At 34.9% G+C, this 18067-nt stretch overlaps 1 protein-coding gene across 3 annotated transcripts in view; it reads right to left on the bottom strand.

The window, feature by feature from the left end:
* Positions 1-18067, bottom strand: part of LOC126930507 (solute carrier organic anion transporter family member 1B3) — a 409969-nt gene that overhangs the window by 9952 nt on the left and 381950 nt on the right. For 2 of the 3 annotated variants that reach the window (XM_050747599.1, XM_050747600.1), the window contains 2 exons: positions 16327-16391; positions 13889-14006 (listed from right to left, as the gene is read on the bottom strand). The exons of the other annotated variant lie outside the window; for it this stretch is intronic. In XM_050747599.1, the coding sequence (XP_050603556.1) occupies positions 13889-14006; positions 16327-16391 (183 nt within the window). The remainder of the gene's footprint in view (positions 1-13888; positions 14007-16326; positions 16392-18067) is intronic. 3 annotated transcript variants of the gene reach the window in all.

The following is an 18067-nucleotide window of genomic DNA, read 5'->3' as shown; positions in this document are numbered from 1 at the left end:
GTAAAATTATGATCAACATTAGTCTAACAACATCAGTAGTCACTTTTAATGTCAGTGATCTAAATCCACCAATTAAAAGACTGAATTTGTTAAAGGATTAAAAAGAAGAAACAAACTATATGTAGCCTCTGAGAAATCTACTTTAAAGATGTATAGATTAAAAGTAATTAGGTGCAGGAAGATATATCATGCTACCACTGATAAAAATAAAAATAGTCAAGTTCTTTTCAAGATGGCTGACCAGGGACATCAAATTACAGTTCTCCTCAGAAAGAAGATCAAGGTTACTGGTGAATAAGGAAGTTCCAAATGAAAAACTGAGGAAAGAGAGCCAGGAACTGTTAAAGTGCCCATAAAGAAGAAGCTGTGGTGCAGTAAAGAAACGCAGTAAAAGTCTGGCAATAATCAACCCCAGAGAACCCTGTGAAAACACAGCTAAAAGTGCTTCTCTGCTCCCCTCACATGTCTGATAGTCTGCTGACCACCAAATTGTTGGGAATTTCCTCTGCCCTCTTGACCCAGGGTAATGCTATTGGTAGCAATTTGGGAACTCCCCAGGGATAGACAAGTGGGTGGCCAGCCTGCACAGGTACGGCTGCACCACCTTCCCATCTGAAGGAAGGAGGTGCCACACTGTTTGTGCATCTGTGGTATGCCACTGCCCTGCCTGAGGATTCTCCATCTTTGAGCCACCACACCACCAAATTTCTGGCAGACATATCCAACCAACTTCTCTGACTTTGGCAGGTACAGGGGTCAGTGGACTTTGGGGAAACAGCAGGACCTCTGGAGATCTAACTCTCAATGCGTTCTTCCCCTAAGAGAGTGGGGACTGTAGCCCACTATATCTTTCCTTGGGACAAAGAGAACATGGGTAGAGCAACAATTACTAAAGGAGGCAGTACCAACACTCAGGAATGAATCTGGATAGACGGTAATTTCCCACCCTCTCCACCGTACACTGTTGTGGATACAGCAGTGGTTCTTCCTGCTGAGGACTGGCATGTGTGCACTCAGATAAAGCATCTTTTATGTTTTTTGCAGGAGTTGCAGCCCAGATAAAAGTGAGCCTGCACTGCTTGGGCTTACATGAAGGGCGGGGTCCAGCTACCCCTCCCTACACATAACAGTAGTATCCTGGCAGTGGAGGACAAACCGGTCATGGAGATGCCTGCTCTGGACTTGGGAAAGAGGCTCCACCCTGAATCCATTTCTATGATAGTCACTAGAGGGGCATGCCTGCAGCCTGCAGCTGCACTGTGGCCAGGAAACAGAGGACAAGGACTTTGTGGACTGAAGGTCACGAGCCCTGTAACAGGGGCATGAGAGTGAGGCAGATTATGTTTCTGCCAGCTGAGAATGAGAAACTGGTGAACCTCCCCGGCCCATTTCCACCAAATTTTACATACCCATACATGATTTCTTTATACCACATCCCATCAGGGCCAGGGAAAGTGCTTCAACTAAATTTCAGTCTAACTGAGGACAAATTGGCTCTCACTCTTAAGTACCATCTACTGGATTGCAGCCTGAACTCTCTACCAAATTAAAAACGTGCCACCGGAAGAACTTAGAGCTAGCCCCCAAGATAAAATTCCTGAGACCTCCATACCCTCAGCCCCATAAGAGATAGTGTATCAGATCATATATCCAATACATCACAACAACAAGTAACATCTAAGAAAACCACTGCACAGAATCTATCCACAACCAAGGGAACCCTACTAAGCCTCGGCCTTATGAAACCCAGAACTGAGGCCAAACCATCACGCACAACATACACCACAGTCATATCCTCAAGGGAAGAAATAATAAAAAATTTAAAATGTCCTATTCGAACTACAGAAAATTCAAAATAACAAGTGTCAGCTTTCTCAAATGAGAAGAAATCAGCACAAGAACTCTGGCAGAACAAATAGCCAGAATATCTTGACAACTCCAGAGGGTCACACTAGCTCTCTAGCAATGGACATTAATCATATTGAAAAGTTTGAAATGACAGATAAAGGATTCAAAATATAAATTGCAAGAAAACTTAATAAGATCCAAGGGAAAGTTGAAAACCAATAAATGAAACCAGAAAAACAATTTAGGATATGAAAGGTGAGATGGACATATTAAGAAGAAAACCAATAGAACTTCTGGAATTAAAAAAGTTACCAAAAGAATTTCAAAATATAGTTAGAAACTTTGACAATAAATTAGACTAAACATAAAAAATAATTAAAGATATTTGTGATAGTTAATATATTGAGTGTCAACTTGATTGTATTGAAGGATGCAGAGTATTGATCCTGGATGTATCTGCGAGGGTGTTGTCAAAGGAGATTAACAATTGAGTCAGTGGGCTGGGAAAGGCAGAACTACCATTAATGTGAGTGGGCACCATCTAATTAGCTGCCAGCATGGCCAGAATATAAAGCAGGCAGAAAAACATGAAAAGACTAGACTGGCTTAGCCTCCCAGCCTACATCTTTCTCCCATGCTGGGTGCTTCCTGCCCTCAAACATCAAACTCCAAGTTTTTCAGCTTTGGAACTTGAATTGGCTTCCTTGCTCCTCAGCTTGCAGATGGCCTATTGTAAAACCTTGTGATCTTGTGAGTTAATACTCCTTAATACACTTCCATGTTATATATATATATATATATGATATATATGAGATATATATATGATTGTGTGAGTTAACACTCCTTAATATGCTGCTATATATATAAAATCATATTATATATATTCTATTAGTTCTCTATATGTGGATTATATATAATATGATATATAGGATATATATAATCTATGTATATCATATTTTATACATATATATATATATTCTATTAGTTCTATCCCTCTAGATAACCCTTACTAACACAATCTCGAAACTGGTCTTTCAAATTAACACAGTCATTAAAAAAAAAAAAAAAAAAAGAAAACAGAAGGTAAAAAAATGAGTGATGCCTTTGAGAAACATAGAGCTATTTAAAGAAACAAGACGTATGATTATTAGCACTAATGAGAAAAAAGAAAAAGTAAGCAACTTAGAAAACACAGTTGTGGGAATAATTCAGAAATTAAAAAATAATCTTGCTAGAGCGCTTCACATCCGTATACAAGAAATTCAGAGAATACCTATGAGATACTATACAAAACAACCATTCTAAAGGAATATAGTCATCAGACTGGCTACGTTCAGCACGAAAGAACAAATCTTAAAGGCAGCTAGAGAAAAGGGCCAAATTATTTATGAAGGAAATACCATTAGACTAAAGGTGAACTTCCCAGCAGACACATTGCAAGCTAGAAGAGATTGGGGGCCTATTGTTAGACCTACAAAATAATAATAATAATAATAATAATGACAGCCAAGAACCTCATAACCTCCCCAATGAAGATTTGTAAATAAAGTAGAAATAAAGTATTTCCCAGACCAGTAAACGCTAAGGAAATATGTCACCACCAGATCAGTTTTAGAAAAAATGCTCAAAGGAGTTCAAAACAGGAAACAAAGACCGATACTAGCTGCCATAAAAGCACACATAATTACAAAGCCTACAGATCCTATTAAGTAACTACACAATGGCATCTACAAAGCAACTAACTAACAACAGTATGGGAGGTACAAAGTTTCACATATCAATATTAACTTTGAATGTAAATTGCCTAAATGCTCCATATAAGAGACATAGAGTAGCAAAGTGGATTTAAAAGAAAAAAAAGACAATCTGCTGCTGCCCTTAAGGAATCCATCTCATATGTAAGGACACCCATAGACTTAAAGTAAAAGGATGAAGAAAGATCTATCTTTCAAATGGAAAGCAAAAACAAGCTGAAATTCCTCTCTTTGTATCAAATAAAATAGACCTTAAACAAACAAGAGTGTCAAAAAAACCCAAATAAGTGCATTATATATTGATAAAGCATTTAATTCTACAAGATTTAACTAATCTAAATATATACAGACTCAATACTGAAGCAATCATATTTATAAAATAAATACTACCAGACCTAAGCAAAGAGACAGAAAGTAATACATTGAGAAATAAGCTTCCACACCAGACTGACAGCACTAGGCAGGCACAGCATCATGGCCAAAAGCTAAAAAAAAATTTCGACTTGAACTAGACTCTTTACCAAGTGGATCTAATAGATTTCTAGATAATACTTCATCCCAAAGTCAGAGAAAATGCATTTTTTATCTGTTTATAAAACATTCTCTAAAACTAACCACATTCTAAGTCATAAGTCACAATACATTTTTTTAAAAATCAGAATTATAACAAACATCTTCAAGAACCACAGTGGAATAAAAATAGAAATCAATATCAAGAGCAACTCTCAAAACTACACAATTACAAGAAACCTATATAACTTAGCCCTGAATTACTTTTGGGTAAATAACAAAATTAGGGCAAAACACAATTTTTTTGTTTTAAACAAATGAAAATCAAGACAAAGTATATTAAAACCTGTAGGATATAGCATAAACAGCGTAAAGTGGAAAGCTTATTGCACTAAATGCTTATGAAATTGTCCCTGCAAAATTGTAACTGAGACAATGAAAGAGATCTGATCTAACCAACTGCATCTTGCTTCTATCCTCCAAACTGTTCTTGTTCATTTCTGGGTGTAAGCTGAACTAATTCTGGGAGAAATTTAGTTTACATCTTTGAGTTTAAAACCAAGACAGTAACAGTCCTTTCCCAAAACAAACCAGCTTCTTGCCTGGGAAACAGACTACTTTTGTAGGACTAACAAATTAGCCAAAAGATTAGAAACTACGATTTAGGAGTAATGCATCTGGAGGCTACAAGATTCTGACTCTACCAAAATTGCTCCTGAGGGTAACAGCACTATTGTAAAACCTAAGATCAATACCTGATATATTTTGCAGATCCTGAAATTCACAGATGAGCTCACACCACCCAGACTGATAAACTGACTTATCTCAAGCTGTGGCGCCCTCCCAGGAAGTGACTCAGGACAGTATCAACACCCTATGATTTCATCTCTGACCTGACCAATCAGAACTCTTGACTCACTGCCCCCCGCCTACCCACCAAATTATCTTTAAAAACTCCAGTCCTCAAATTCTCAGAGAGAATGATTTGAGTAATAACAAAACTCTGGGGTCCTGCACAGCTGGCTCTGCATGAATTACTGTTTATTGCAATTCCCCTGTTTTGATTAGTAACCTCTTTCTTGATAAATAAGCTCTAGTGGGCCAGGTGAACCTGTTAGGTGGTTACACACTTGGGGTCTCATCTGGGATTGCCCTTCTGCCTACCTGCCCGTGGTTCAGTAGCCCTGCTCTGGTGATGGATCCAGAGGCCAACTCAAGTGGCTGCCTAGTTCTCTTGGACTGTGGGCTGACTTTGGCACTACTGGCAGGGTGCTGCTGGCACAATGCGCATGGATTTAATTGCAATGGAGAAATAGTTCCTGGAAATAATGTCTGTCTCTAAACTAATTTGGTGAGTATTCTAGGCACTGCCAACACCTCCTTCCTTCTCCCAATTGGTTTGGCTCATCTGGGGATCATGATTTGGCTTCTTTAGGGGCCTTGGTTTGGCTTCTTTGGGGCCCTTGGTTTTTTTTTTTTTTTTTGAGGTCTCAGTTCAGCTCTTTTGGAGGTGTTGGTTAGCTCTCTCTAATTAGTAGGAACAGTCTTGGTTCAGGAGATTTCTCTTCAATCAAAAAGATTTCAGGGAGATTTCTTAGGTGGAGAATAGAAGGTTCGTTCGGGAGGAATACTCAGAATTCTTGGTTAGAAGTTGTGGTTTGGAAGGTCTTCTGTCTTGTTTTTGTTGTGTGTGTGTGTTTGTACATGTGGAGGAAACCTCTAAAGAAACTACTGATGGAAGTCTAGGCCATCTAACTCAGAAAACCCTCATTATTTGTTTGGTCACATTCAGTGAGTCCTGAAGGAAGCTCAAAAGGCCTGACTTGGGGTGACTGTCCACTTCTTCATCTTGCCCAGAGAACTGAATTCCCAGTTGGAGGTTATCTCTCCAAATCTTAAGTGGCTCAGAGATGACAGGGACCAATGAAAGAAAGTTTGAGCCTTGCCGGGTCAATATTGGGTGCTGAATGAGGTGACAAATGTCTGCTTTGTTATGTGTATTTTGCTAGGCTGGGGTGGAAAATGTTAATTTGATTCCTCATGAACCCCATTGGGCAGCATCTTGCAAAAATGAGAAGCTTTTGCCTATGGTTTTACAAAACAGAAAAGGATAATTTTCTTTTGTGAAGTGGCTTGGCCCCCAAAGCTACAGTGCAATGAGTAGGGTCATCAAAAGCCACTCTATTCTTCCGGAAGTGCAGAGAAAGGGAACCCGGAAACGTGGTATGCTGGCAAAAGGGGTAAGAATTTCTTACCACCAAGCTTCTGGTCTCTGTCTCTGTCTTTCTCCCTCTCTCTCTCTCTCTCTCTCTGTCTCTCACTCTCTCCCACTCTCTCACTCTGTGTGTGTGTGGTCTGACTAATAGAAAAACGAATTTTTCAGACTCATCTTAGGCTTTAGCAAATCTGGTGTACTTTGTCCTAAGAATTTGTCTTTTAGTGTTGTTCTGTAATGGAGAGGGGTATCATAGGAAAGAATGTAGAAAGTAGCCTTAGGATTCCTATAAGCCTACTTTTTAAGCCAGCCTTTCAGGCTGGTCAGTTACAAATTTTGCTGTGTGTTCCTGAAACTCATACTGGATGAGATTTCCCTCTCATCTTGTTTTATGTCCTTGGGAGCTTGACCTTGTAACCATGTGGCAGTACTTACTCTTGGTCTCTACCATCTAGAGGACAGGTATTTTGTGGTTAATGTTAGCCCTAAAAATTATCTTGAACAGTTAAAAGCCTTTGCAAGCTTGAAATTGGTTGCACTAAAATCCTTCTGGGAAAGGTAATGAAGACTAACCAATGCTGTAGCTCAGAAACTAAAGGTTTGTCTTTTCACAATGGTGGCCTGGGACTCAATTCTTGGCCCAGGGAATGAGTGCTTTCTGATTTGATATTCTTGTGACTTTTGCCATTTGTTGATTCTCTACTCCTCCGTGACCAACTTCTGGCTTCTCTTCTTGAATTTTCGTTTCTCTGAGTTACCTTTGAAGATTCTAGATCTTGTAAAAACTACTCACCGCCTATTTGAAAATACTTCATACACTCATGGTTAAGTTACAACCTTAGTTAAGGCTTATATATTTCACCTAGGTGATTACTATTTGCAAAGAAGTTCAAAAACCAGAAATATTGGCTGTTTGGCCTTGCTAAAGTCAGATAACAAGAGATATAAAGGATTTTTTTTTTAAAGGACACTATGGCTAAAATCACCTTAATTAAAAATGGATATCCAAGTGCTCTCCCTCTCTCTTTTTCTCTCCCTCTCTACACACACACACACACACACATATACATATATGTGTGTGTATATATACACACATATATACATGTATATAACATGTATATATAGCATATACATATATACATATGTGTCTGTGTGTGTGTGTATATATGTGTGTGTGTGTGTATATATATACACACACATACACAAGGCCTTTGTGCTTTTTCTCTTCTTAGATCTTGTTTTTGGAGAATAACTTTTTGTTTGTTTATTTTTTTCTCACTTGAGTGAATTATTTCCTCAGTCTGTCTTTTTGCTACTCTTGAAGCCCACATGAAAGTAACTAAGTTGATTTCTGACAGACTAGGACTCCTTGGGAAAAATGGGGGGTACCATTTTTGGGAAAAAGCTCTGTTTTCCTCATGGAACCCTAGGCATTGAAGGAAGATAGTACTCTCTCAAAATCAAAAGTTCTGCCCTGTTTTACGTTATATTACCTGTTGTTTTTGCCTTCCAGCTGTGCCTGCTTATTAGGCCCTAGAAACTGCTTGCTTTCCTGGCCCTTTACCTCAAAGGTTTCCATGCTGAAGCCACTAATTCAACTAAGAAACTGGCTAATAAAAAAATCTTACAAGTACTGAATCTTTTTCTGTCTTTTTGTGTATTTATATGTGTTGTGTGTGACATTTATATATAAAAGAACTCTGATTAATTGGCTTAAAAACTAAGCACTTAAGTCAAATATTTAGTCAGAGAAATAGATACTTTAATGCCTTTTGGTTCACATGACTTTAGTAATCTTTGGGAAATAAAAACAGTTATAAAGATTATTGACAAAATAAAAATGTCTTCAAAATTTCAACATTTGATTACTTTAGAACCATTAGATTCTAGGTAAGGCCTGAGGGACATGTTGAGTGATCTATGCTACTTAGTTATTCTGGAAAGAGTCAGACCTTATTTGCACTACTGTCTGGTGTCCTAGGCTCCATACCAAGGATATAATTAAGATCACTAATTATCAGGGTTTTCACCAAAAATAGAAGTTGCTGAGTTAACATTGTAACGTGTAATTAAGATTACTGGAGTAATAGTTTTTCATGCAAGCGTGCAAGGAAAGCAAACTGTGTTTTGGTAAAAGATTATAAGAAGGCTTAGAAATGTTGTTTTTGCCCAGTTTAGAGGGCTAACGGGATGTCTTAAGTTAGAATACAACTAAAAGTTTGAGCAAGTTGTGAACGGTTTGTGAAAAATTAATCTTGTAAAGGAAATTCTGTGTATAAACGTTAGCTAAGTTAAAGGGGTATTATTCAGTTTTCCATAAATTGAACAGTGTAATAAAAGTATGACAGGGTTTTCTTAAAGCATTGTTCTGCTGTTTAACAAATAAACATTGTAAAGGGATATAATAAGCTTATGAGAATGTTACCATATGCTCAAACTAACTAAAGTTATATAACTTGGTTTATAGGGTTTTTTTTTTTTTTTTTTTAAAGAATTGGGTTTAACATTAATAGTACACTATGCAAAGGTGAAATTTGACTTTCTCTTCTGAACAAAATTTTTGTGTAATATTAAAAGATAATGAAAGGATTTTGTTTGTCTCTTTGGGTAAACGACAGGAAAAAGGGAAGAGGGGAGAGGTAAGAAACAGATTTAGGTGGCCTTATGCTGTTTTTATTAGGTCTTGTTGTTTAGAAAGATAATTCTCTCCTGTATCAATAAGTGCAGGTTTTTGTCTTTTTAAAATTTTTTTGAGTTACCACTTTGACTAAATAAATAACCTGTGATCCTATTTTGTGATACCCAGTGTTTTAAATCTTTGATATTTGACAAACTTTCCAAAATTAAATTATAAGTTATGAGTATGTCTTTTTCTGACCTAATTAATTGTTTAGATATTAGGTTTACTAAAGTCTAAAAATGGCATATTTGTTTTATTTAGCACAAAAATCATACAGGAAGCACTGCCAAATATTAAATGGTGTTTGACTTTCTTTGTACTCTATTTGTATAAATAAGTTATTAGTATATGTTCCAAAATAATGGGAAACTCCTAAAATTCTGATATGACTTAGTGTTATTCATAATTAAAATTGTTATGTAAAATTGTTGTATGTCACAGAATTAACAAAATTCCTAGTGAATTGTGGTTTTAATAGTGGCTTTCTTAAGTTTTTTATCCACAGACAATTATTTTGTTTTGATCCTTTTCAAAAGGCAGTTTAGAATCAGATAGCGGACTCTGACAGGTACTCTTGAATGCAGGCCCCTGATAACTTTAGAAATTGTGCTATTGGAATAGAAGGAAAAAACACAAACTTCTAGGACTCTCACAGAGAGCTGAGATGTTAAACATCGCTAATTCATTTGTTTTTCACAGTCAATAAACCTTTTTATTTTGAGTATTTACAACTTTTAGCAATTGAGTAAAGTATGCTCCTGGGAGTAAACTTTGGAGCATATTGCTTTCCCTCTAACTAATTTCTCCAGAATTTAAAAACTATTTGTGAGTATTCTCAACTTATGGCAGTATACTTATTTGCATAAGTGCAATAAGAATATGTTTTTTCTTATAACAGGACCTAACTGGATAAACTGGTCATTTTACCAAGGCTTTAACTGGAATGGAATACTTTCTTTGAGGAATAGAAGTTGACTTATAGATCCAATAAAAGCCCCTGGGAAAAGCTGGCCTTATATCTTGTCTATGCATTCTCTGTACAGTGTTCCTGACCTGTGATAAGAATGCCCCTTTCTTCTTGGCACATTTTATCTTGGGACCTTGAGAGGAAGGAAAAATTACCCAACTCCTACAGGTATGTGATGGCACAAAATCACAGGTCAGGAACACTGTACAGAAAACCTGTGGGACTTCAAGGCTTTAAAATTAGAATATAATGTTCCTTATAGAATAAAGTTTCAACATAGCCAATTTTATAAAAGAACCTATATGACAAATAATTATTCCTTTTGCTACTAACTCTGGGAAGAACTTCGTTTATATTATAGAGATTGAAAAAAGAAACAATAAAATCCCTTCTCTAAAACAAGCCCCTTCTTGTCTGGGGACTAGACTGCCTTTGCAGAACTAACAAATTAGCCAGAATATTAGAAATTATGATTTAGGAGCCATGTAGTTGAAGGCTGCAAGATTCTGACCCTACCCAAATTGCTCCTGAAGATAACATCACTATTGTAAAACCTAAGATCAGTACTTGAGACATTTTGTAGACATGCAAGAAGAAATCAGAGAAAATAAAATGATAAATATGTCAAGATGTACAAAGACTGACCCTTTAAATCTTAATGTCTTGGGATGAGCATAAATTAAAGTACATAAGAATAACATATATACTATATATCTATCTTATATATGCATATATATGCATATTAAATATATATAGCACAAATATACACTAATGTTATCACAATGGTCTTTGCAGTATATTAAAAATTTGGATACTATAACAGTTATTCAACAAGAAGAATGCATTAATAAATCAATTAACATAAAAAATTTAAAAATTTCACTTTAGTTCTAACTAAATCTTCACTGAACAAAAAGGAACTAGTATGGCTTAAAAATAGTTTTAGGGTCTTTTTATACTCAAACCATTATAAAGCCATCTCAAAATGTTACATGAATACTTGAAGTTGTGGTCATTGCTTTGGGGAAATTCTGAGGAGCATCTTGCCAGGTGTTCTGGAAATAAATGATGATTTCAATAAAAAACGAACACATTCTTAAAAAAAGTCATTAAGATAAATATATGAAGTTTTCATTTGTAATCTCCTTTCATTTCTTTCTCCCATTTTGTGAGAAATTTTCTATCATTAATATTTAAATAAATTTATGAGAATGCCTATGGGGTACAATTCTGGAAAAAGCTGGATCATTTTATCCATTGGGGATTTTAGATAGTGAATTTGCACATTAAATGGAAGGAAGTCTTTTTGGTAAATTTGATCCTAGGTCTTTACTACAGAGATGTATCCTGAACTAATAAACTTCCTCCACTTTCATATAAATGATAGCATGTTCCATACACATTCTTCATGGTTCTTTTTTTTCATACAAAAATATGTCTTGAAGAAGGTTCCACATTAGTAAACAAATAATTTTTTCTTCTTTTTTCAAGACATCAGACTATTCATTTTCCTGCAAGTAGAACTGTAGAACTATTTATTTAATGACTCCCTTATCAAGAGATATTTAAGTTGCTTCCAATATTTTGCCATCATAAACAATGTTGCCATACATATGTATGTAATCTTATATATGTGCCATTTTATCTATTTGGGAATATAGCTATCTGTAGGATAAATTTCTAGAAGTTTGCTGCTAGCTCAAAGTTCTGTACTTTTGCCAATACAATGTCTACTTAACATTTTTGATTATTGAAAATCTGGGTGAGTTTTAATAGCAATCCTGTCATTATCAATTAATTTGAGCATCTTTTTATATATTTAATAGCCATTAGTGATTATTTTCTTTGGGAGATATTCGATTTTTTTAATAGAACCTACTTTTTACAGAAATTTCAGATTTACAGAAAAACTGCATAGAAAGTATGAAGAAGTCCCGTATACTCCCCGCCTCACACACACAGTTTCCCCTATCATTAATAGTCTGTATTATTTTATATTAGCATGGTAACTTTGTTACAATTGATGAACTGATATGAATGCATTATTATTAAGTTCATATTTTAGATTAGTTTGCTTTTTATGTGGTTTGTATGTGGTATGTGTATGGATCCACAGGTTTGACAAATACATAACATCATGTATCCACCATTATAAAATCATATAAAATCATTTCACCACCCTTAAAATGCCCTGTCCTCCACCTACTCATCCCTGTCTTCTCCCCACTGAGCTCCAAGCAACCACTGATCTTTCATTGTCTTCACAGTTTGGCCTTTTACAAAAGGTCATATAGTTAGAAGCTTCTTTAATTTTTGTTAATTTTTTTTTTCTTTTTTTTGAGACAGAGTCTCGCTCTGTCAGCCAGGCTGGAGAGGAGTGGCATGATCTTGGCGAACTGCAACCTCTGCCTCCTGGGTTCAAGGGATTCTTGTGCTTTAGCCTCCCAAGTAGTTGAAATTACAGATGTGCACGACCATGCCTGGCTAATTTTTGTATTTTTAGTGGAGACAGAGTTTTGCCATGTTGTACAGGCTGGTCTTGAAATCCTGGCCTCATGGATCCTCCCACCTCGGCCTCCCAAAGTGCCTGGATTACAGGCGTGGGCCACCACACCAGGCCCAGAAACTTCTTTAGACTGCCTTCTTTCACTTAGCTACACGCCTTTAGTTTCTTTCTTGTCTTTTTGTAGGTTGACAGGTCACTTCCTTTTATTGTTGAATAATTTTCTATTGTGTGAATGTACCCCAGTTTGGCTTTCCATTCACCTATTGAAAGACATCTTGTTGGCTTCCATTTTTCATATTCAAGTGCAGGTTTTTGTGGGGACATGTTTTCATCTAACTTAGGTAAATACTTAGGTGCATGATTACTTAACCATATCATAAGCCCATGTTTTCCTTTGTAAGAAATTCCAGACTGTCTTCTACCATGGCTCTATTATTTTTTACATTTTCATCAGCAATGAAAGAAAAATGAAAGGAAATTCTTGTTGTTTTGCATCTTTGCCAGCATTGGATGCTGTTTTTGCTGATTTTTAAGAGTTCCTTATATAGTTAGGATATTTGCCTGTGTCTGTGTCACAAGTTGCAAATTATTCTCCTAATTTATATTTTCACTTTGAAATTTGCTTTTAAAAGTTTAATGATGCAGATGTTATAAATATTTTGTCTTTTTTTTCTATTGTAGTTCTGGGCATTTGGGTCATACTTAGTTTCTGCTTCGTAGATAATTGAAAGAAATTATACTATGAGTTTTAATACATATAGTTTCACATTTCAAAGTGTATAATTTGTCAATATATGAATTTGAAATTAGTTTTTTTAAAGAGGTAAAGTATAATTGTAGCGTTTTGTTTTTCCAGATGCCCATGCAGTTATCTTCGTGTCACTTATGGAATATCTCTCCCTGTGAATAGAGTAATATAGAAACATATTTTCCTTTATTTCTTAATTGACATATGTCCAGAGCCCAAGCTAGTCATTCTGTGTCTTTCTAGAGAAGTCAGAGGCAATTGAATACACACAAACACACATGCACACACACACACACACATATATATATATTTACATGTGCATATTTATCCTTATATATACTAACATGAAGAGAGTTTTGGAAACAAAAAACATTCACATACAAATCCTAGCCATTTTCTATTATCTCTAATTTTTGACAAGTTGGTTATTATCCTTAAATCATAGTTTCTTCACATAGAATAGAAGAAAATATTCATGTCCTATAGTTTCTATGAGTACTAAAATGAGATACCAGATTGCTTGATACCATAGTGCCTGCAAAGTAAGTTTCCATTAAATGGTGGCTATCATTATTAATATTATTATATAATGAAAATAATATTCTTTAGGAATTAATATAGTCAAAGAGAAATTAATGAAATATATTTATGACAACTTACGAAAATAATGTGGAATTATATATCCTACATGACCCACGTGTGCCACAGTTGTTGGTGGACCACTTCATACATGTTGTATCAATCAGAGCCCCAAAATATATTGGAGCTAGAATTCCTCCTGTAATAGGAGAAGAGAAGATGTCAGTCCAGGGAACATATTTTAAATGTAACTGTATGATATTCCACATTGATACATTTTGATTAAATAAACGTTTAAAAATTTGGAGGACTTATTTATTATTTTGTTCTGCATCTACCCAATAATAAAGGTTATTTGAAATCTCAAAGACTCGAATCATGTAGTAATGTCATTGATGCCTTCTACCCGCTTGTACCCTCCCTACATACATGCCTGTACACTCTGTTCTTATGGTAGCAATTAACTTAAGCCTGAATGGTAAAAAGGAGAATGTTGTTAGTAAAACTGGGAAGTTATGTTGGTTAATACAGGATTTTTCTTAGGCAAAGAAACCTGAAATGGAGTAGAATTACAATTTTATGGGGAAAGGAGAAAGATCTTGGCTCAACTGCTGTAAAGGCAGACTTTTATTTTTTTTTTTAAACACTATTTTAAGAGAATTTAAAAGTGAGTGCTTCATCAGAACTCCCTCCCCAGATAAGTATAGGCTGAGCTTCAGAGAGTGCTTAGCTTTTGGCAGGCTGTACTTTTTTTCTGGGCTCAGATGTCTAATTCCCACTTATTGATGTCATTAGAGGTCATAGTCCAGTGATTTTCTACTAATTGATTTTGTGCATTTGTAAATACCTCCTGAAGCAGCTTAGGCTAAGTTAGGGGATTGTGATACTAAATTTTGTTTGTGTTAGTGTTCTGATGACAATGATGCATAAGTTTTCAGTGGTCTTTTTTTTTGGTTAATTTTTATTTGGAGCTCATGATTTTGCAGAATGCACGGACAGATATGCTGTTTATATAATAAACTGTTTATATAATAAGTGTCCATCTGCTTCCACTGCTGTTTTAATGAACTCTAAGATTGACTCCTGGTTCTAGGCAAAGGTAATTTGATAAAGAATTTTAGGGACATGCCAGTAGAGAACTATCCTTCAGATGGTGCAACTGAAGTATTCATAACTTTACTTTGTTCTTTTTTTGTATTGTGGTGAATAATTTTCAGAGTTTATTTTGTCATGGAAAAAATGACAGTGATTGATGTATCACAATTTTACTTATTCCATTTAGTTTTCATCAGTCTTAATTTTCTGAGAGTGAGAAATCTTAAAATGACAAGGGACTGAGGCTAATGTATCTGAAAAAACCTGGTACTGAGGAAATGGATGAGAAATTTTCAGGTTTCAAAAATCACAGCCACTCTTTGAAAAATGAAAAATATACGCTAACAATTTATTTTCCCCACATAATGCCACTGATTTGAACAAATGTAATGGATTGTTTTAAGTAACAAATTTGGTCCTAATCACTACAATTTTAAAACTCATAACCTATTTTCTAAATGACTTTTTCACTATATAGACCTTCCACAATTTACACGTTTATTGCATTCAAGACAATTGTTTGTGAACTGGAAGTTTTGTACTAAATGCGTATTTTTTCCATAGGTGCATTAGGTTCCATCGTGCCACAGATTGGATACATCGAAATAGGATACCCAGAATTAGTATGGTGAAATTCATTTTTTTTCCTATTTTCTATTGCTAAAAAAAAATTTTACTGCATTCTCTTGGTCTCATTTCTACATATCAGAAGGAGTACTAACAACCCAGGTGTTACTTTAAGCTTTTGTCACCCATGTTCTAGCAGTGAGGCATCCCCATTGAATCTGAAGGTAGAAAACTGCCAGGATGTACAGAGTCTGGGAGATTAGAGACACATGAAAGGGAATGGTGGGAAGAAAACCAATGGAATACTATAGCATCTCATCTCCTCTGTTTTATTTCCTGTATATTTCTTCTTTTTAACTTTGAGGATTTGTGACTTTATCATCAAATTCGCTTCTTAGACAATTTCTTCATTGTAATTTGGCCATAGCCTGGCCAGATTCCCATGCTTCCCAAGCTAGCTTTAGGCCTTGCCTAAATCATGCCTCAGTTTAGAAGTTAGGCCCTTCACTCTGCCTACTGGGAGGAAATATTCTTATTTTTCTAAAAAAAGAAAAATTTGGAGGACCATCTACCTTTGTGTTTGAACGAGTGTAATATAAATACAATAATTCCTTAGTCTTAACAGATTAACTTTACATATAATTAACAATCGAATTCTCTTTTAGGTCACTCAATTTTACTCTGTCTCTTATTGTTTTTATTTATCACAAAATAGAAACGATGCTAATTTTATTTACTATCACAATTAAAGATTCATTACATTCAGTCTTCAAGCCTTGACATTTATATTTATAACTTAAATTTAATATGTGTGTGTGTGTGTGTATATATATATATATATACATTTTTCATCATACCTAGTGCTCGTATAACCATTGAGTGGAAACCCAGTGCAAGTGATTTCAATTCAGGTTGAACAATTCTGAAAAAGATAAAGGCAAAGAAACATTAAATATCATTAAAATATCAAAATGAAACAACATTAGAGCCTTCTCCTGTGTTGTTTTTCTTCATGATAGAATTAAGTTCTCAGTTGAATGGCCCCATTGTATAAAGTTATATTTCAATTGTTTTAAAAGGCAAACACTTCAGCAATAATAACAATTATTACCTTATTTATTCAATGCATCATGATTTCAAGATGGCTTTTCTATCTCTTCATTCAGGTCACTCAAAGGACTTTCAACGCATAATATCTGAACTAGTGTCTCTTACCTATTTTCTCATTTTTTTCTATTTTCTTAATTCCGATTTATTTATCTTTCTAGTGCTTCACACTTACTCTGTATATTTACTCACTTATTTGCTTATTGTTTTTTCTGCTACATACATTCATCCTTCATTCCCCACCCACACTAAAAACTAATAAAATTCTATCACTTTTGTTCACAGTTGCATCCTCAGTGCATACAACTGTGCCTGACACACAAAATGAATACATATTGAATAAATGGATGTCCTTCTGCCCACTTAATCAAGTTTAAAAAATAGCTTCACAGTCTAACCATTAGAAAATTATTAACAAACTGAAATTTATATTTTTGTTCTGTAGTCATATTCACAAAATGCTTCTTTCAGTAAAATCAAAGGCTAGCGAGAGTTAAATATTTTTGACAAATTGTAATGCTGATTTAATCAGTTTCTGAAATAGATATGATATTGTTATCATCAATGATGGAACAGTGTTTTTTAAAACTCATGAGTTTAAAATAAAAAGCTAAAACCTGTTGATATGCAAACTATTGTTGAATTTTAAGGTATTTTTAGTATGTTAATGAGTTTAATTTGGCAAATATGAAAGACTTCTTTTGAGTAGACAACATTTTATATTGAGATGGAGCTATATCTGTGGAATATTTAGTATAAATAATTTGATAAGATTTGCAGTCAGAGTAAAAATTAAACAACTGTAAATTCAAATTACAAGTTGATATTAATGTTAACAAATGTTAAAATGCTTTTGCTTTTTTCATCTCTACTATGTCATGCTGTTTGCTGACAGTGAACTTGTGATCAACTGTGTAGGTTTTAAAAGTACAGTTGAATGTTAACCCAGGTCACTATACTTACACACATATATTTTTAAGATCTAAGACCAATTATTTACATGTTTTATCAGTTTTAGGTGATTGAATCAAGTTGGCCAGTAGGACATGCATTAACTCTCCAATCTTATCATGTGTCACAACCTCTCATTCAGTATGTTTCAATCTGCCAGCTTCTTTTCATTTCTCAAACACATCAGCTCTTTCCTGTGTTAAGGCGTCAGCACCCAGACCTTCTCCCGGAAACCCTTTGATTTAGCTTTTTCTTTAGACCTTTAGAATAAATGTTACTTATTTTGAGATGTACTCTGATTCCTCTTCTTCACAGTTGCCCCCCCACCCAATCCTAAATTAACTTTCCCTTTTGAATCTTTCTTTTTAGGGAAATCTTTTTCCTGATGAGCACTCAGAACAATTTATAAATATGTTTTGATTTTAAGATTATTTATCTCACACCAGTCTTTTCCTGTAATTTTGAAAGTTGTACGACAACAAGTATCTTATTGGTTTCATTTACCATGTAATATTCATCAAGCATTGTATCTTTTCTAAT

The sequence above is a fragment of the Macaca thibetana genome, chromosome 11, assembly GCF_024542745.1.
Source record: "Macaca thibetana thibetana isolate TM-01 chromosome 11, ASM2454274v1, whole genome shotgun sequence".
In the NCBI taxonomy this organism is placed as follows: domain Eukaryota; kingdom Metazoa; phylum Chordata; class Mammalia; order Primates; family Cercopithecidae; genus Macaca; species Macaca thibetana.
The sequence above is the reverse complement of the archived record's forward strand: the minus strand, read 5'-3'. Positions and strand labels throughout refer to the sequence as shown.